General features: G+C 42.4%; 2 protein-coding genes and 1 long non-coding RNA gene across 6 annotated transcripts in view; 2 read left to right on the plus strand and 1 right to left on the minus strand.

Moving 5' to 3' along the window:
* On the plus strand, window positions 1–8,685 carry LOC117262220 (hyaluronidase-5-like). Its single transcript, XM_033635017.2, has 4 exons — window positions 1–47; window positions 999–1,923; window positions 5,276–5,365; window positions 6,416–8,685. The coding sequence occupies exons 2-4, from the start codon at window positions 1,006–1,008 to the stop codon at window positions 6,743–6,745; spliced, it is 1,338 nt and encodes a 445-aa protein (XP_033490908.1). The 5' UTR covers window positions 1–47; window positions 999–1,005; the 3' UTR covers window positions 6,746–8,685.
* On the minus strand, window positions 3,517–17,806 carry LOC117262221 (uncharacterized). The gene is made up of 4 exons (XR_004502105.2): window positions 17,729–17,806; window positions 17,110–17,200; window positions 13,363–13,450; window positions 3,517–3,637 (listed from the first exon to the last, which is right to left on the minus strand). It is a non-coding gene; the product is annotated as an uncharacterized LOC117262221 (long non-coding RNA).
* Window positions 13,409–21,125, plus strand: part of LOC117262217 (hyaluronidase PH-20-like) — a 12,713-nt gene continuing 4,996 nt past the window's right edge. For 2 of the 4 annotated variants that reach the window (XR_013491562.1, XR_013491563.1), the window contains exons 1-2: window positions 13,418–13,675; window positions 19,780–20,743. Coding sequence is in view for 2 of the 4 variants with exons in the window: in XM_078167600.1 (XP_078023726.1) it covers window positions 19,799–20,743 (945 nt within the window). In the remaining 2 variants the exon portion in view is untranslated. Of the gene's footprint in view, window positions 13,676–19,779; window positions 20,744–21,125 lie in introns of all 4 variants that reach the window. The other 2 variants (XM_078167600.1, XM_033635014.2) reach the window with 2 other exon arrangements.

Below are 21,125 nucleotides of genomic sequence, written 5' to 3' on the forward strand. Positions count from 1 at the left end.
TGGCGAAGTTTAGAAACAGTGAACAGTCCGTCAGAGGAGAGCAGCAGGTAGGAACTGATGACATGCTGTCAGAATATGGAAATATGGTTTTTAAATATGTATTGTACTGACTGTATCTGATATCTGATGCGACAAAGGTGGTTTATTAGATATATATAATGTGGAATTATTTATCTGAAGATTTGTCTTTTGGAGTTTCTGCAAATTTTGTAGCCTGGCTTGTTCAACTGTTCATTTAGCTTCCCAAATATAATGTACTGTTAAACTGTAAATGTATAACAGATATAACATATGATATCGAGCTATAACGACCAAAAACATCTGGTGAAATCACAAGCATCGTCTCTAGTGGCCGCAATGAGCTTCTGTCGGCCGCATTGCAGCAGCAACACAGTGCAGCGGCACCTGGTGGTATCCAGGGGCAGTGCTGGGGAATCATGAATAACATATCTATGCTAGTGGTTTTACTATATTTTTAGCTTGCTGGTCGTCATCAACATCTACATCATCTACGTTTGTGGAGTGATTCAAATGGTTAAATAGAGTTTTTTTTTATATTTTATTTTTCATTATTTAGTTGTTAACTAATGAATCTACAAACAATTTTAGTTCATATAGGTAAAAGAAAGATTTTTTTATTTTTATTTTACTGTTGCTTCTCTACCACAATTGAACTCCTTTAAAGTCTGGTGTGTACAGGCTGTTTTACAGAGGCTGACTATTATCTTGTGTGTACGAGTTATTATCTTGCATGCACAACATAATAACTTAGAAGATGAATAAGTTGTTTCCAAAAGATATTTGACTTCTTCGCATGAAATAATTTTTTGTGCACACAAGATAATTCATTTGTTCCGACATTAACACGTGCACAAGATTAAAAAACGTACCCTTTGGGCCTTTCAGGGCTCCTCAGGATGCAGAGCGGGAAAGAGCCAGGGTGTCAGAGATTCAATCTGGACTGAACCTTATTTACTGTCGTTCCTTCATTTGTCCAGAGCCATCATGATGACCTCAAGCTTCCGGTCCTGCATTGTCCTCAGTCTCATCGGATCTATCGCCACCATTCTCACACTGCCACCTACTGAGCCGCCACTGATCCATGACCACCCCTTTGTAGCCATATGGAACGCCCCCACTGAGCAGTGTCGACGACTCCAAATCCCACTGGACACTGGCGCCTTCCAGGCAGTGACCACACCCGCCCCAGTGCCCGGTCAGTTCCTCACCATCTTCTACGAGGACCGCCTCGGTCTGTACCCTAAAGTTGATGTCGACAAACGCAAGCAGTACAGAGGTGGAGTCCCCCAGAACGGCAATCTGACGGAGCACCTGGCCAAGGCCCAGATTCAAATTGATCACTCCATCTCCCAGGATTCCTCCCCTGGGCTGGCTGTCATCGACTGGGAGTCCTGGCGCCCCCTGTGGGACCAGAACTGGGGATCGAAGCGTATCTATAAGAAGCTGTCCATCTCTCACGCCCTGCAGATGGCCCCATTTTTGTCATCAAATAAAATTTCCAAACTGGCAAAAATGCAGTTCCAGCGCGCTGGGCGGCGCTTCATGGAGAAAACCATCAGCCTTGGCATTGGCGAGCGTCCAAGCCGCCGCTGGGGCTTCTACCTGTTCCCTGACTGCCACAACTATGCCTGGAGTAAGCCCGACTACACAGGGAAGTGCTCTGCGAAGATCCAGAAGCAGAATGACCAGATGCTGTGGCTGTGGGAGCGCAGCACCGCCCTCTTCCCCTCAATCTATCTTCACCAGAACCTGAGGAACTCCCCCAAGGCCACGCTCTATGTCCGCAACCGTGTCCAGGAGGCGCTGAGGGTGGCCATGCTGCCGAAACGTCCTTACACCATGCCAATCTACGTCTACTCCAGGCCACTGTACCGGGACCAGACCCAAAAGTTCCAGAGCCAGGTGATTACTTGAAAACAGGAAAGAGTTCTATTGTATACAAGTAATGTAGGCTCTAAAGAAATTGCATTAAATATCAATGTACACACAAGTGTAAACATCCTCACCAACATGATCGCTTATGTCCAAACTAACATTAAATTCCATCTCTGCAGATGGCACTTTTCAGCCTCTACATTCAACTAATAATTGGTCAATTTAATTTCACTGGAATTACCTAGTAAAGAGACAAAACTCAGACCAACAATCATAGAGAGTCTATGGACAAAAAGCTAAATTAAGTTGCATAAATAACCCGACACTTCTTATAGCAGAAAAAATCATCACCAAAGCAGACAACATGGAGCAATTTGAACAATATAAACTCCAAAGCGGCTGCAGCCACAAACCTACAGCAAAGGACAGACTGCACAGTTAAACACCTCGTAGCAGCCCACGCTGTTGTTGACATTCTCATTTGGAGAGTGAGTTCTAAGACTTTCTTACTGTACTCACCTGTCTGAGGCTGCTTTCACACCTGCCCTGTTTGACTCAGTTCAATCGAATTCAAGTTCTTTTGCCCCCTAAGTGCGGTTCGTGTGGGCAGGTGTGAACACAGAAATTGCACTATGGTGCGCATGACAACAACCGGACCAAGACCACCTCTTCAAGAAGGTCTCGGTCTGGTTACAAACAAGCTGGTGTGGTTTGTTTGTGGTTTCAAACTGTATGGTTTGACTAAAATGAACAATGACAGCAATATAGTCCACGATGAGCAGCGCTAAAATCAACCTGCGTAGTTGTCCCTCCATTGTGACATTAGAAAGTGTCACATTTATCTTGCAAGTGTACTCTTCTTCAACGTTTGCTTTACTTCCTGGATTTTTCCCACATGGAAATTCTGACCAATCAAGAGCAGCTTTCTCACACAAGGCATTTGATCTGGTCCTCTTGTAAATGCTGCCGTGAGAACACCAACCAACTCTGGGCAATTAGTGAAAACAGAAGTCACCACTGGAGGATCCATTGTGAGCATTTTTGCATGTTGGCCCAACCCATCATGCTCCTGGGTGATACCTTATTGTAAGCGTGTTTGATTTGGGTGATTCAGCATGCTTGCCGGGTGGAGCATTCAATGAGTAATTAATTAACATAGATGCAACCTTTTTTATCATTGCCGAGGAACGGTGACCCATAACCCATAAAGACGACTAATCGGCCCAGGTGTGACCATCATTCCACTCCCCTCCAATCCCCTGACCCCCAGCCGATGAACGTGAACATTTACAACGTGTGTCTCCTCCAGGCTGTCAGCTGAGTGCTGAGTCACCTCTCAGGAGCTCTGCCCTCCTGCAGCCACAGACACACCTGCAGCTTCTTCTCTGCAGCAGCTGCTCATTTATCTCTTTTCTTCAGGACTGATTCACAGGACTTGTTTTTACTCAGTAACAACTTGAAATGTAGCGTAGTACAACACTTGTGATAAAAAAGTACTCAAGTAAAAGTAAATCACTGTTTCTAAAAATACTCAAAAGTACAAGAACCCACACAAAAAAACACAACATAATGAGAGTACATGTAATTCATTACTTCCCCCCCTGCTGAACACTTATTAAATTACTCATACACCAAGCTTAGGTTCGTATCGCAGTCAGGCACTGTTTGATGATTTGTCCATGCAGATCCTTTCCAGATTCTCTCTCTGCATTCATGAGCTCCACTGTCTGAAAAATCAAACCTGGAAAACAAACAACAAATATAGTTGCTATTAACCAACAGCTGGGGCTGACATATCTGTGCTGACATTAGTTTCATTCTGTGGTAGTGTGGCAAGGAGCTGTTAACTCTTTGTTGTGTTGATTAAAAAAATATCTAACTTTAAGTGTTGTTATTTCTGCAAGTTGATTTAAAACAAACCTGAACAGCTGCAAACATGTCATCCACACTTATTTTTAACATAACAGATATAAACAGGTAGCTACAGGCCCCTAGTCTTAATTCTGCTATGACCATCTGATTGGCTTGGCTGCTTTTTAATCAAGTTAAAAGCCACTGATAAGCGAAACACCAGCGCCATTTGAATTGCTGTTAAAGGATTATCTATCAGCAGCAGTCTCTGTTACGGCTGCGACTGTATGAGATTTTCACGGTGCGATGATCGTCTCAGAAAATATTGCTGTTTAACGGTATCACAGAATTATTATCAGTCACAATGAGTTTTTAATGGAAGTATGTGTAAAAACCCTCCCTTTTGAAAATAACCAAAAGTTGAGCTTTTCTGTCCAGTTTTTTTCTTTATATTGTAGATAAGCAAATATACAAGGTCAGTTATAGCAGTCAATTTTAATATCATGGTACTGTATACTTTACAACAGGTATATCGTTGCAACCCTAGTCTCTATACACTGACTTTTACAGAAATTCTGTTGTTCACGAGAGAAAAATTAAAGCAATTTAAAAAGTGAAACGGTCTCATTCACAAACAGTGAATCAAATCTGTTCATAAACCACGCGTACACGGTGTGCTGCACCTGTGTGTATACTTGCTGCAGCACGATGTTCGTCGACGCAGCCAAAACGCCTGATACTGGTGGTCTCCACTAGGGGCAGACCACAGCACTCAGACACAGAGGTTGCGAAAAGCGAAGAAGGCGGTGACAGTGTATTTCCAGATAAACACAAACACGGACACTCTCGATGAAGAGGAGATCATATTTTTATTGCTGTTAAGATCTCGGCAGAGGAAAAGGCGTCGTCTCCGTCGCCATCGGAGATGGTATGTGCGGCCCCTTAACCAATCACATGGGGAGTTTGTTTCCCTTGTTTTACCCATGTGAGCAATCGATGAGGAAAAGCACAGGGAATTCTTCTTCTTTGGAGTTTTTTACGGCGGTTGGCATCCGTTACGTTGCATTACCGCCATCTTCTGGGTCTACCTTGCTCCTACATCCTTCATTCCATTATATCCTTTTCACCAGTCCACCTCCGACCTCACATTCACAGTCTCTAGGTATACTTCGCACGAGCGCCTCTAGTGTTCATGTCAATATTGCATCTCGCATACGCGTCACGCTACCTTGCAGCAAAATGTGCAGTCTATGTGCCAAACGACCACAAAATACATGTGGCAGCCAAACGTGCACGCAAACTGCACACGTTTTGTGCAGCAAGTATACTTTAGCCTTTCGAGGGATTCTGATTCACTGACATATGCATGATGCCAAGAACAAAATCAGAAATTAGCCGGTGTGCACGTCATAATCCGATGGTTATTTTGAAGGGCGCACTTAATGAATGCGCACATATTAGTAAACGAGGCCCATCATCAGGGGCGTAAGTGTTCATCAGATCTCCTGTGTGTCTCGTCCTCTTTCAGACGGACCTGGTGAGCACTGTGGGAGAGTCTGCAGCTCTGGGAGCTTCAGGGGTCGTAATGTGGGGAGGAAGCAAAGACTACAACAACAAGGTAAACACACTGGTTGAACTGGTCTGCTCCCAGTCAAATATAGCAATATGTATGTTTAAAAGGTGGCTGTAGTCTTTTCTCTTTTTCATACATCATACACAACTGCACTTAGAGAGCTACAGGACAGCGTCTCCTCTGTTTTTACATTAGTGTTTCCTCGCTGAGCTGCAGTGGAGGTATTAAAGCTCATTTATTCTCCCTTTACGCACATACATAAATACGTCCATTTCAAATGTTGTGAATGTCACTGCCCCCATACTTCCATGTGTCCTTCATGATGGCATAGATACACCCAATAGGTGGCACTACAGGGTGGAGTCAGAAGTTTCACACAACAACGAACGAGGTAACAGTGAAGGAGGTCGTAATTTGGTACCTTTAGACGGAGACACTTGTATAGACAGCAGTAAATTTTTAATATCTTCATCGTCTCCTACAGTCCTATCTCGCTTGAACGTTGCTACTGTCTCCTCAGTCCCTGGTGGTACTGCCCTGTTTCATCCATATTTGCAAGCTTTCAGAAAACATGCACAAATATGGACGAAATGAAAGCAGAGCAGGGACATCTGGGACAGCTCCGCCCGTCTCTGTATGTAACACAAATTTTGTGTGTGAACCACTGAGATGAGGCTGCTGGTAATAACCACGACGTTGAAGCGCTGTAGACATGCTGTGCCATACTCTGTTTGCAGGCTTGAAAAGGGGAAACACAAATGACCAGGCTTTAATCAACCAATAATGAAGCTGCTTTTGTTTCCTGTTTTAGGAGGAAGTGGCAGCCATGATGCTGCAGTGTTGTTATCTCAACTGACAGATGTGAAAGATTTTTTCTGCTTCTGTGTTTGTGTTCTCTTAATTTACTGTTATTTGATGTTAGCCGTCTCCTGATTTTGTTTGCATCACAATGTCATTTAATTTATGGTATGTATATGGTACAGTGTGCGATAAGGACCATTACAATATAAATGTACTTTAAAATGTACTTTGTTACTTTGCACCACTCATCCTAACATACCAGTCTCACCTATAAACCCCGCCACCTTTCCTTAGGCTGCCTGCCAGTCTCTGTCCGAGTACCTGACGTCCACCTTCAACCCGTACATCGCCAACGTGACCGCGGCCGCCATGCTCTGCAGTGAGGTCTTGTGCCAGGCGAAGGGCCGTTGCATCAGGAAGAACTACGACTCCAGCCACTACCTGCACCTGAACCCTGCCTACTTCAGCATCCTGCGGGCTAACAGGAAGTACGTGGCGATCGGCCTTCCCTCTGCTGCTGACCTGAAGGCCTGGGCTGACAACTTCACGTGTCAGTGCTACGCAGGGTGGCGCTGTGCACCCCAACTGTCCCTGCCGACTAAAATCAAACTCATCTGGGTTTAATCTGTAATCTGAATAGATTGCATTGCTGAAGCATTATGTAGTCGGTAAAACTACTGTCTTTAATTTGCTGAAAATGTAATTTGAATCTCTGTTTATTTAAAAAAAAAACAAAAAACAGAAAAATTTGATTCTACAAAAATTCTGTTCTACATTTTGAAAGTTTCTTTCACACATCGCAAACAATACTGATTAATTTGAAATGAAAACCAAAAGTTACCTTAATAAACGCTTTTAGAAAACAATATAGCTTTTTTGTTTGTTTTAATGGCAAACTGATGCAAAAGTCAAGACAAGATTCAATCCAGGGGCATAAATATGCAGGCAGTGTGATTGCACTGGGGCCACTGGGGTGGAGGGGCCCATAGAAAGAGCGGGCCCTTACAAGTGATTCAGATTGCCACCTTGGAAATAAACCGGTGTTCAAAGTTAAATGATAAAAAAATACATGTTATTAACACATTTGCTATATGTCTTCAAACAGCCAACCCATCTGTGTCATGGTTTTCTTTTCCTTTTTATTTTCTTAATAATCAGTAGCTATCTAAAACAAAGTTGTATGCATTTCTATATCCTCCTGAAACCTCAGCATTTGTTTATTTGTTTTTAATTTTTCTGAGCTATTTGGGACCAGTTGGACCTGATGAGTATAAAATTTAAGTGTTGTCCTCTAATAGGAAGTAGTGTTTGAAAAAAATAACATGTCCTCATATAATATTCACAAGTGTGCCAGAAAGTGTAAAAATGTTTATGTTATTAGACGATGAGTCCCAACACCCTCAAACAAGACGATGATAAACTCCCAATGTCCTGTAACAAGTACTTCCTAATAAACAGTGTCTTAGCTTGTTGCTGTTGCTAAAATTGTCAAATTCATTGCCATATCAAAGAAACATTATTAGTCATTAATTAAAAAGTTTGAACCATAAAATGTGATCAGGTTTTGGACCTTGTCCACTTTTGTCTCAGGATCAGCTGCAGACTGACTTGGCAGAGATGGCTGCCATCTTCTTTTTACAGCGATTAGTGTAGTGTTGTCTTACTACCACTAGATGGCACAAAAAGTGTCCAAAATCGAGGACAACAGGTCTGAGTTAAACATAATGAAGTTTAAGATGCAGCAAAAACAAAACGTGATGTCTTCATATGAGGACGCAGGGCCTCAGGAGGATATAAGTTATAAAATCTATAAATAGACTATATAAACTATTTAGTTAAATAAGTAATTTCTTACTTTCTTTGATACTTTTGTCAGATATGCAGTGATGATTGCTGGGTAATATGTATGGTGATGTTGTCCTGCGTCAAGTCTCTGTTTGTGTCAAGACAGTACATGCTCTGTGGCGTGCACTGGGGCCCATTGTAACTTCCTAACGCCGCTGCTTCAATCACTCAGTAGAGTTCTTTGGATTTAGACAATTTTGAAACGTGTCTTTTTGATGCTGAAAAATCTTTAAAAGTTGTATCAGAAAGGAAATATTACTGCACAATTTAAAAGTTATAAAAATGATAAAAGTCTGAAATCATTCTATGGTTAAAACAGCATGAACTACATATTTAAAGTAAGGACTTTGTTACATGTAAACACCTACAAGTTAGATACACTGGCAAGACTGAGTCAGAACACCCACAAGTTCAAGACCAACCTAAATTAAAACTCCCACTGAACTAAGACCAGTGGTGTGGTGGAGGGTATACGCAGGTATACGGGGTATACCCAGTTCTTTTTCTTTACAGTGTTTGAGGGCGAGCCTTGATAAAAGGGTTGCTGGTTGAGGCGGCAGATTATGGACTATGATTCCGGTTAGAGAATCAAGGCACTTGGAGAGAGAGATCTGATTTATCTTCTTTTAATGAGGTTGTTGGACTTTAACATTGGTGTACAACGTATGTGTGTGTGTGGTCTGAAAATAAAGAAAGGCAATAAACTGTATTACAACAAATACTCTGCATATTATTCAGCAGCTAAATCAAATAAACATTTCTAAATAAGCTGCTATATGAGCATAAGATTTTAAGGTTCACCAGTAATATCCCTAACTTATATGCAAACCGCTACTTGAGCATAATACAACAGCAGAGATGCAATATTAGTGGTGGAATAAGCAGTACAATGTCCAACATAATGGCAAAGCATGCTAAACAGCATGGGAGCCTTACACATTGAATCCACAGTAAATAATTCGACCTTTAAACTTCTATTAACAATAAGCATGGTCACAATCACACAAATAAACTGAGTTGCAATATTGGCATTACAAACGAAATATACATCATTAAATCCTCACAAGCATCCAAATGTAACTGCAGTGCTAGCAAGAGGCAGCTAGCTACTACTGAGACACAGCAGTCCAAATCACAACGCCAACACAACCGAGTCTAATCTGAGTAAAAACACACAATACAAAATTTTAGACTCGTAGTTGTCCTGGTCTTGTCAAGACAACTATGAGTCTAAATTTTTTAGCAATTTCGACACGTTAATGCCAGGTGTGACAGCGTACAGACACCTGTACAGCACAACCACACTTTTAAAGAAAAGAAGTCCAACCAGCAAGTTCAAAGGTCACCTGACTTCACTTTGTCCTCAGCAAAGTAAAAGAGATAGTTTGGATTTTTTGAAGTAGGGTTGTATGGTGTACTTATCCATAGTGAGTGTATTACATACAGCAGAGGTCTGTCGGCACGCTCACAGTTTGGAGAAGCGGCAGAAGAACTGTCATAAAAGCTAAGCAATGTACTGCTGTGGGGGGAAGCAGCAACAAAACCCTGATGAAGATGATCTAGTCCAAACGTTGGTACTTGAATAAAAGAAAACATTTTTGCATCGAGTCTTAGAGTGTGCGCCTGACATCTTTTTTCCAGTTTGTACATTTTCGTCAATGGTCAGCACCTCTCCAACCCTGGTGTGCGCTCCTCCTCTCTTCACCGGGAAGCAGCAACAAAACATATTTCAGCCACCTAAAGAAATCAATATCACTTTAAGTGTACGCTAAATTGAGAGTATTTTCACCGCTTAACCTTACCATATGACAGCTGGTTCAGACGGGGAAGCCGTTAACAGGTTCAGTTCCCCTTTTTGCCCTTGTCAATGCCACCAGACTCCACTGACAAAAACAGCAATTTTGACTCCCTATCACAGAAGCTGCTCCCTGCCCTATTGCTGCCTCAACCAATTAGTTTGTGTTATTTCTTGACTTTGGTGAAGCCAATTTTTTTTTTTTCGGGGAGACTTCTTGAGGTGGCTGGAATACATTCTGTTGTTGCGCCCGCCCACTGCTTAGCTTCTGTGGCAGTATTCCAGCTCACTTCTCCAAACTGCCAAACTGTGGGTGCACCGACTGACATTTACTGCATGGTAAGACCAGTTCAGGCCAAAGATTTACCACCAGACGAGTTGAAACAGGCAACTACTTACAATGTGCCATTCGGCAGCATCCTAAAAACTTGCTGCTTCAAACCAGGTCACCACCATGAGACGGCGTATCATCTCTAGTCAACAACTCTCTGTGCTTCTGATCTGTAACGTTGACAGGAAGTGACCGCCATGAGACGGCGTATCATCTCTAGTCAACAACTCTCTGTGCTTCTGATCTGTAACGTTGACAGGAAGTGACCGCCATGAGACGGCGTATCATCTCTAGTCAACAACTCTCTGTGCTTCTGATCTGTAACGTTGACAGGAAGTGACCGCCATGAGACGGCGTATCATCTCTAGTCAACAATTCTCTGTGCTTCTGATCTGTAACGCTGACAGGAAGTGACCGCCATGAGACGGCGTATCATCTCTAGTCAACAACTCTCTGTGCTTCTGATCTGTAACTCTGACAGGAAGTGACCGCCATGAGACGGCGTATCATCTCTAGTCAACAACTCTCTGTGCTTCTGATCTGTAACGCTGACAGGAAGTGACCGCCATGAGACGGCGTATCATCTCTAGTCAACAACTCTCTGTGCTTCTGATCTGTAACGCTGACAGGAAGTGACCGCCATGAGACGGCGTATCATCTCTAGTCAACAATTCTCTGTGCTTCTGATCTGTAACGTTGACAGGAAGTGACCGCCATGAGACGGCGTATCATCTCTAGTCAACAATTCTCTGTGCTTCTGATCTGTAACGCTGACAGGAAGTGACCACCATGAGACGGCGTATCATCTCTAGTCAACAACTCTCTGTGCTTCTGATCTGTAACGCTGACAGGAAGTGACCACCATGAGACGGCGTATCATCTCTAGTCAACAACTCTCTGTGCTTCTGATCTGTAACGTTGACAGGAAGTGACCACCATGAGACGGCGTATCATCTCTAGTCAACAATTCTCTGTGCTTCTGATCTGTAACGTTGACAGGAAGTGACCACCATGAGACGGCGTATCATCTCTAGTCAACAATTCTCTGTGCTTCTGATCTGTAACGTTGACAGGAAGTGACCACCATGAGACGGCGTATCATCTCTAGTCAACAATTCTCTGTGCTTCTGATCTGTAACGTTGACAGGAAGTGACCACCATGAGACGGCGTATCATCTCTAGTCAACAACTCTCTGTGCTTCTGATCTGTAACGTTGACAGGAAGTGACCACCATGAGACGGCGTATCATCTCTAGTCAACAACTCTCTGTGCTTCTGATCTGTAACGTTGACAGGAAGTGACCACCATGAGACGGCGTATCATCTCTAGTCAACAATTCTCTGTGCTTCTGATCTGTAACGTTGACAGGAAGTGACCACCATGAGACGGCGTATCATCTCTAGTCAACAACTCTCTGTGCTTCTGATCTGTAACGTTGACAGGAAGTGACCACCATGAGACGGCGTATCATCTCTAGTCAACAACTCTCTGTGCTTCTGATCTGTAACGTTGACAGGAAGTGACCACCACGAGACGGTGTATCATCTCTAGTCAACAACTCTCTGTGCTTCTGATCTGTAACGTTGACAGGAAGTGACCACCATGAGACGGCGTATCATCTCTAGTCAACAATTCTCTGTGCTTCTGATCTGTAACGTTGACAGGAAGTGACCACCATGAGACGGCGTATCATCTCTAGTCAACAACTCTCTGTGCTTCTGATCTGTAACGTTGACAGGAAGTGACCACCACGAGACGGCGTATCATCTCTAGTCAACAACTCTCTGTGCTTCTGATCTGTAACGTTGACAGGAAGTGACCACCATGAGACGGCGTATCATCTCTAGTCAACAATTCTCTGTGCTTCTGATCTGTAACGTTGACAGGAAGTGACCACCATGAGACGGCGTATCATCTCTAGTCAACAACTCTCTGTGCTTCTGATCTGTAACGCTGACAGGAAGTGACCACCATGAGACGGCGTATCATCTCTAGTCAACAACTCTCTGTGCTTCTGATCTGTAACGTTGACAGGAAGTGACCACCATGAGACGGCGTATCATCTCTAGTCAACAATTCTCTGTGCTTCTGATCTGTAACGTTGACAGGAAGTGACCACCATGAGACGGCGTATCATCTCTAGTCAACAATTCTCTGTGCTTCTGATCTGTAACGTTGACAGGAAGTGACCACCATGAGACGGCGTATCATCTCTAGTCAACAATTCTCTGTGCTTCTGATCTGTAACGTTGACAGGAAGTGACCACCATGAGACGGCGTATCATCTCTAGTCAACAACTCTCTGTGCTTCTGATCTGTAACGCTGACAGGAAGTGACCACCATGAGACGGCGTATCATCTCTAGTCAACAACTCTCTGTGCTTCTGATCTGTAACGTTGACAGGAAGTGACCACCATGAGACGGCGTATCATCTCTAGTCAACAATTCTCTGTGCTTCTGATCTGTAACGTTGACAGGAAGTGACCACCATGAGACGGTGTATCATCTCAACAACTCTCTGTACTTCCGTTCTGATTTGCAACAACTGTTAGTTTCCCTTCTAACTTGACACATTTGAACACTCAACATATGAACTACTTTAACTTTTGAATTTTTGTGTTTGCTACACATTCAAACTGTTAAAACAAAAAAATAAAATCTACTTCCTAAAATAACTTGTTAGAATCTGTGTTTTTTCTGTACGTCTCCCATTGACTCTGATTCATTCCTCTTGTTTGTCAGACCATTGTTGATGAAATCCAAATGATGTTAATTTTGAGTACAAACAGAAGTCGATGATGATCGATGGATGGAATCCACTGCATGTCGTCTTTATGTGACTCAACTCTCTGATGACAAAACTGGGTAGATTTCCCTCGGCTCAGTACTTTTCCTACAGCTACAGCTGACCAAGTTAAAAACTCTCATTGCATTCTTTGCGTGTCCTGACAGAGGTCTCTTATGTGTGTCCACACATTGTCCTCATCCCAGAGCTTCCTCAGATATCTTCCTCTGTTGTGGCTAAAAAGGCCCAATTAAAGTCAGATTGGGAGAATATGTACTTAGATTAAACAATCTTCAACTGGGCAAGATAGTAAGAGCAGAGGGTTCAAAAATAATTCACACACACACACACACACACACACACACACACAGAAAGTCAGACAGGATATCCGTCTAAGGAGGACTATAAGAATGTTTCGTGAACTGTTCTGAGGTGCTGTCTTATTGTTTACAATAAACGACATGCTAACGGCTGTGAACTGACCTCTTGTCATCAAGTCGTTTCTTCAATACCTCCAGGCACTGACTGAAGGAGTGGAGCTCCTCCTCACCCTCGAACACATCAGGACGTCCTAATAAAAAACAGAGCACCTCAGGAGCCTGCAAATCATTCAGCGCCGACAAGTTTCCACAAGTGTTTCTGCCTGTAATTGAAGCTTCTGCAGCAGCTTATTTAGAGAGGAGCTATTTAGACTCCCAGAGGAGAGTGAAGATGAGCGTTTACGAGTAACAGGTAATAATTTCACAACTCACAGAGTGTGCGGTTTGGACGGCAGGAAGTTGGACCCCCAGAACAGGTTGGTGCTTATAATTATGACTCATTTAATTGTCTCATTTGGGTTCAAAGGTTTATTGGTGTTTTCCAAACCCAGACATTACTGGGGTCGAGTTCACCCGTAACTGACATTGTTTCTATCTTAAATATATAAATCGACAGAGTGTGCTTTAATTTATTACGTTTTTACAGAAATCATAAACCTGTCAGGCCGCAACCTGCCTCAAGACAAAGATACTGTAGTTATGCGTCTGATCCTGCGACCTCGTAAAGATACAGAAGCATGTAAAACTATCAGTCAATGGTTTTAAGACCGGACACTATTTTTTAAGTCCAACTCCATGTAGGAGAGCAGGGGAATAAAAAAGTTACCAATCGCTTCAAAGACGCTTGAAACGCTGGAAGTGCTTATTCAATGCGCGCTAGCTACTGGTGTCTGATGCTCAAAAAGTTGAAAATATTTTAACTTTTCAGCGTCTACGCGCGTCTAAAAACAAAGACGCCGGAAAAACGGCCATCTAAAAAGACGCTTGAATGAGGGTCAGACACGCCGTATCATAGGAAAACAATGGTTTTACTGGCGTCGCATTTCTAGCGTTTCATCTCGGTGTGATCGCTCCCTTAAGCCTACAAGCTAACAAAGGACATAATAAAAGATGCTAACTACCCTTACTGTTCTGAAACATCTGTTAGTCGCCATTTTGGTGCACAGTAGACTCCTCATCTGAGTCTGGGTCTGATTGAGGCTCAAACATGTATAACATAATCTTTCAGATGTTTCTTGTAACGCTAACACTAGCCATTTTGCGCACAACTCTAATGCAAGCAGTGGTGGTTGCAGCCTCTTTTTTTTTTTCTTTTTATGTGCGAAAACCACGTTAATTAAACTAAATATTAATCATCTCAGACAAGGCAGAGTATAAAACATGTCTGAAAGGCAACAAAAACATTTGAAAACACCACTCTCATGTACAGTAAATATGGAGCTACAGCAGCAGTTAGCTTAGCTTAGCATCATGACTGGAAGCAGGGGTAACAGCTAGCCTCATTCAAAGTGAAGGTAACAAAATCCACCTACAGTACCTGCAGCTCTCAAGCTCATTAATTGAGACAGTGTGTCGTGTTTGTTTAATCCTTTAAAAAATGCTAATAATAAAAATGATTTAATGAGCGGTATGCTGGTGTATTTGCTGGTGAGGGCTAGAATTTTCTTGGAGTCTCCTTTGGTTGCCAGGCAACAAGTTCTTCACTTTAGTTTTTATACAGATAAAAAAAAAGCAATGCATGTTGTGTTAATTAGTGGGTTTTAGTCATGCGTATACACAGATTTTGATACCTCGGTTTGGACAGAGCCAGGCTAGCTGTTTCCTCATCTCCAGTATTTGTACTAAGCTAAGTTAGCCGGCTGCTAGCAGTAGCGCTATAGAGTGTATAGACTTGTTAACTGTATCAGTTTTCTCATCTAACTCTTGCCAAGAAAGTGAACAAGCACATTTTCCAAAATATTTGTCTACAGACCACACCACAGGGTTCATTTATAATAACTAAGGTAAAAATCCCTTGTGTCATATGCATAGAAATCAATTAGCGCTGCGCCGCCTAATTGATTAATTACACTAATTGATTCGTTTTTTTCTGCTACCTAAAAAGGCCAACAACAAAACTGACATAAGTTTAAGTGTATGCTTAATTTAGAATATTTTCCTTGCCCTTTTCCTATGTGGTACTTCTTACTTTTTATTTTATTTATTTAACCTTTATTCAACCAGGAAGGGTCCCACTGAGTTACAGTAACTCTTCTTCCAGGGAGTCCTGGCCAAGACTGGCGGCAAAAGTTACAAGTACACAAAAGACAAGACGATGGACACATAGAACACAAGTGTCACATACTAAACATACTAGAACACAAAGTCAATGAGAACACATTACACTCAGTAAGACACATAACAAGGTAAAACAGACATACTATTGAAAGGCACCTCAACACTTCAGCAGCTTCACAACAGGTTACACTTCCTTGTTATTGGTCACATGTGTCTTAATCAACCAGTGAGAGCAAATAATATTTGTGATCATAAATATGTGAATAGTTTACTGTACAAACACTGTCAATGTATTTGTAGTAAATTACTAAAACACATGAATGAACTTAACTTGTAAACCTTAAACTTGCTTAGCGTCTGTGCTTCATATAATGAGCACAGCAGAACAGTCAGACAGGTCGGACCACAGTGTTTAACTATATATCTTTAAATGTTATAGTCACAGCTGAAAATGAAACAGAAATAAACAAGTTTGCTGATTTTACAGAGCTCTGCCACTGAAATCAGTTGCAAGTCGTCCACCTGGAAGTGACTGTCGTTGTCAAGGAGTGTCGGTCTATTCCTTTAAAAGGGACTCAAAGGCAGTCAGGCCTTTAAGCCACGCTAATCAATATATTTGTGCCAGTCTCAGTCATTGAGGGAAAGTGTTGTTGACATTTCGACATTTTAACAACTTGAACTTCAACAGAGATCCAAACTGAAGCTGCTGAGCTTTCATACCTCAGCCGTTACTGAGTCAGCTCTTTGTCTACAGGATATTAAAAACGCATAAATCTTCCCTGAAGTCAAGACATGTGGTGCCTATCACTGCTGTCACATGAGAAACTTTCCAGCGCACATTAACTGGAAGTGAAGTTCCCTCTGACCTGCTGGGCTGAGAAGAATAAAAATAAGAAGGGAAATATGCACTAAGTGTTTTATGAGCCAAACAAGGCGACTGTGGTAAATTGGGCATAAATGGAGCACTGAAACTAAAAGGTGACCGACAATATATAACTGAGCATTCTTGTCATTAAAGAAATAAATGTAAAGCTGCATCTTTTTCCTTTAACTTAACCTTTATTTAAAAAATAATTGTTGTTTATTAATTTGATAAAACAAGGGCAAAAGTGGGATTTTATGCTGCTTTCACTTGCAATGGGAAAAAAAAGCTGCTATTAAGATTGTACACAAAAAAAACTGTTTGCTTTTCAGAGCCTTTTGTAGACGTTATCATTTATGACCACACTGTGTGACACAGTCGTCCTCACCTCTGTCAAAAACCCACAATGAGCAAATGTGTTTTATCACATGTTCTCCACTTCTGATGCAGTGGCACACATTACTTTGTCTCTTTATTTGTGAAATAAGAAAGAGTGTTTAAGGTCTCTCAGTCATGAGTCAGTGGAGTCTTTCTCTGCATAGGATGAAACGTCTGTGATAATATTTTGATTAATTTGGTTCAGTTATTGTGAAAGTAGAGGCAGTGCAACAGTTTAGTGTGAAACTACAAACTTGCAACATCACACTTAGTGCTGACGTCATGCTCAAACTATCAAACCTCAGCTGCTGCAACAAGTTGTTGTTCTCTTGATGGAAACACTACAAGCTACAAATCCCTTCACAGTCCACAACAATAAATCGAACAGTTTACCTGTGCTGGATCATTTTGCTGAACTCAACATCTCTGCCGGTGTCTCTCCCAGGTGCTGCGCATCAGTGACTCATAACGAGTCACACACACCCTGATCGAACAAAGTAAAAAACTTAGACACAAACACATGGGCTTACACACTCTGAAAACTTTACTTAAAATAATAGACCTTTTTTCACAGCAGACATTCTGACATGTAAGAAAGAAAAGCACTGGTGCATTTAATTACATTAATGATAGCTACATTCCAGTCAGAGGAGCTGCTGGTAATGTGCATGCTGGCTCACTGCGACATTTATTGGAACTGAACCATCCTCAGTGTTAGCATTTGCACCTGTGCTTTTACGGATATAACAAGTCAGAATGTCTATAAGTACCAGTAACCAAGGACACATCGCTCCAGTCAATATAAATGACTGAATACAGAAAAGAAACTGGCTGATATTTTCAATTACAATCAGCTGACAAGAACGAATCCTTAAACCCGGAAATGAGTTAGCATTTTTGCACTCCCAGTTCCCTCATCTCAAAGTCAGTTTTTCTTTTTTTTATGGATTGTTGGTGAGATGCCTGAAATAAGGTCTGTGGTTACACAAGCTTAGGAGACTTTAAATTTTACCCCACTCGTGAACTTTGAAGCTTCTCTGTGTCTTAAAAAAGGCGGTTGCTAACAAGTGGCTAAATGAGACTGCAGAACATCATCACGAGGAGCCGTGCTGAACACACCTTGCCATGGTGGTGATGTTACGTCATGTGACTGTAGTGTAGTTCTTTAATAACATTAGCTTTTTACTATTGGCAATTGCATTTAGGCTTCAGTAATCATGACAATGGTGTTCATTTGTGAAGATTATCTTGCTGAACAAAACCTGTAAGTATCACAGAGCTTATTTTTGACAGTAATCCAAAATCCAGTGGAAAAATCCCATAAGCCTTTTGAGGAGGGAACCAATGGGATTCTAACTTGTGGGTTGGCCTACAGAAAAACATCATCCCTGGAGCAATAGACCATTTATTTATTTATTTTATTGCTAGGTAACAGTCTAACAGCTGGGTCCAACTTCCTGCAAGCTAGTAGATTAGTAGTAGATTTCTTCTAAGTTGTTCAATTCTGCAGGCAAACTTGGACTCACTTAGAAAGTTTCCCCAGTGTTTTCAGATTATTAATACTTTCAGTACACCTCATTCATATAGTAAAAAAAAAAAATTTAATTTAATTTAGGGTTTAATAAATGAGATAACTAGTGACCTTTTGTAGGCCTTTTTCAATATCAGTCAGTTTTAAATTAAATGAAATGTAAATGTAGACAGCCATAACTTTTTTTCTTAAGCAGGAGTGTCTTTATCCCCAATGTCCCCAAGAGCCACCTTAGGGACACTATTTCTCATGTAGGGCCTCAGTCACACGGGAAGTATTTTAGCAGCTGGAGGCATCTTTTGTAATTGTTTTTAATGCAAATTAAAGTTATTGTTTGCAGTTTTTGTGTTGTTACGCGCCTCGTGTTTCAGCGCTCAAGGCGCCTGCGTATTTGCCGGAGGGCTCTGAACTCTTCCAGTTGAAAAACTTAAACTCAAAGCGAATAAAGCGCCCCACATCATCTCTGCTTTTTCCCAATTGTCCAGTTGGATGATTTAGAGGTGGGCTTTCTGTGGTAGCCATGACAACAAGTTTACAGTTGGTAAAGGAGGAGAAACTGGTGGTACTCCCCATGATCCAGCCTCTTTTTTAGGGTCTCATGTACCCACACAGATCTCTGTTTATCTGCTGACAGCCTCTCACCCTCAACCAGGGCTACAGACAGAACCCTCTGCCTCAACATGTCAGCAACTACACACTGATTATTGTGAAATACAAATAATAAGTGGTTGCCCTGCAACAAAAAAAAGGCGCAGCAAGCGGTTTTGTTTTCATATACTAGTGGCATTCAATAAAAAAAAAAAAAAAAGGCAGTATGGTGCACCTTGAATGTTGCAACCAGCTAAATGCTTTTTATGTGATCAGGGCCTAAATGGGGAGGTTTGGGTTGAGTTGGTTTTTGTTTTTTGTTTTTTTGAACAGCAACAAATTTTCCTTGCGGTGATGATGTCAGAATGCAACATTTAAATCAACATGTGTGACATTAGCTGCTTACCTTCTTTGCTACACATTGAACCAGGACATCTTCATGTTTTTCACCAGCTTCCTGTTGTTGAACCAGGTAAACTGTAGACCAGGTGTGAGCTTACTGTCCTTAGCCTAAAAGCTAAATGCTACAATCCTGCAAATCTGAAAAGATTCCTACTTTTAAACCTTTACATTTTTTCCCTCTAAAATTGAAAAAAGACTTTGAAGCAAATACCACAAAAAAAGCAACTGTCACATCTCTACATCCACATTTTTACATCCTCCAGTATTCAGTATTAAAGAAACCAGATTCAACCAAAGCATCTCAGCTGCAAAACACAGCGCCTCTCAAATGCTCTCAAACGCCCCCAGCTGAGCATTTCCTGAGGAGCACCTAGGAAAAATTGCTTTGGTGGGCATGAGGCCTCAGTAGACCAGAGGAATAAACACAGAGTGAGAGCTATGAGCGACTGAAATCAAGACAAGGTTTGCTAGATTTATCTGAGAGCTGCATAGTCCTAATCTGATCTTTTCTGACCTGTCTTCCTGTTTCTGTTTCCTCGCAGATCAGATTACTGCTTCAAAATGAACCAACTCAAACTGCTCGATGACAAACAGCATTTCGTCTTCATCCTCATCACCATGTTGGCCCTTCTGTGCTCCAGCCAGATCTTACCGAGGACAGATCCTCCTATAGGCCCCGGCCACCCCTTCCTGTTCATGTGGAACGCCCCGACCGAGCTGTGCGACATCCGCTTCGGCATGCCTCTCGACCTCTCCTACTTCCACTTTGTCAGCAGCACGCTGAGGACAGCAACCAACCAGAGCGTCTCCATATTCTACACCGACCGCTTCGGCATCTTCCCCTACTTGGATGAAGACACTGGTGAGATGTACGATGAGGGTCTGCCGCAGCTGGTAGACCTGGAGGAGCATCACGATGAGGCCGAGGATGACATCGAGTACTACATCCCTTCTGACATACCGGGCCTCGCTGTGCTTGACTTTGAGGAGTGGAGGCCGCAGTGGATCAGAAACTGGGGCGACAAAGACATCTATCGAGAGATGTCCATTGAAACGGTCAAGATGAAGAACCCGCTGCTTTCTGAGGACGAGGCGGAGGACAGGGCCAAGATCGTATTCGAACGTGCAGCCAAGAGGTACTTCCTTCGATCCATCCGCATCGGCAAGAGGATGAGGCCCAAAAGACTCTGGGGTTACTACCTGTACCCCGACTGCTACAACTACGACTACAACCAGGACATGGTGGGCTTCACTGGAGAGTGTCCCGCCATTGAGAAGGAAAGGAACGATGAGCTGATGTGGCTCTGGAAAGATTCCACAGCACTCTTTCCATCCATCTACCTGGAGCTGGTGCTCAGAGACTCCCAGCAGGCCCGGAAGTTTGTTCGCCATCGCATCCAGGAGGCCATGAGGGTGTCAACACTCCCCAACAGATCCTACTCCATCCCCGTCTACGCCTACATCCGCCCGGTGTACAAGGATAGCATCGATGACTACATGTCAGAGGTCAGACACACCTTTGATCAAAAAGACACACCCTCTTCTCACCTTTAGGCACAATGTGTGTTAAATACTGGTCTCTGGGGGCATCGGTAGCGTAGTGGATAGTGCCGGCGCCCCATGTATAGAGGCGATGCCTTGCTGCAGCGGTCGCAGGTTCGACTCTGGCTTGCAAACCCCACTCTCTCTCTCTTGCCCCATTTCCCTGTTCATTAAAGGCAAAAAGCCCAAAAACGAATCTTAAAAAAAAATACTGGTCTCTGGCTGGAAGGTCTCTCCTACTCTCCTAATTTACAGCGTGAGATATCTTTCAAATATAAATGCTGGCTAAAATGGTTCAACTGACTGACAGAGAGTTGTAAAACAGACAAACTTTGTTCCTTTGTTG

This window comes from Epinephelus lanceolatus, chromosome 5 (assembly GCF_041903045.1).
Source record: "Epinephelus lanceolatus isolate andai-2023 chromosome 5, ASM4190304v1, whole genome shotgun sequence".
Taxonomy (NCBI): domain Eukaryota; kingdom Metazoa; phylum Chordata; class Actinopteri; order Perciformes; family Serranidae; genus Epinephelus; species Epinephelus lanceolatus.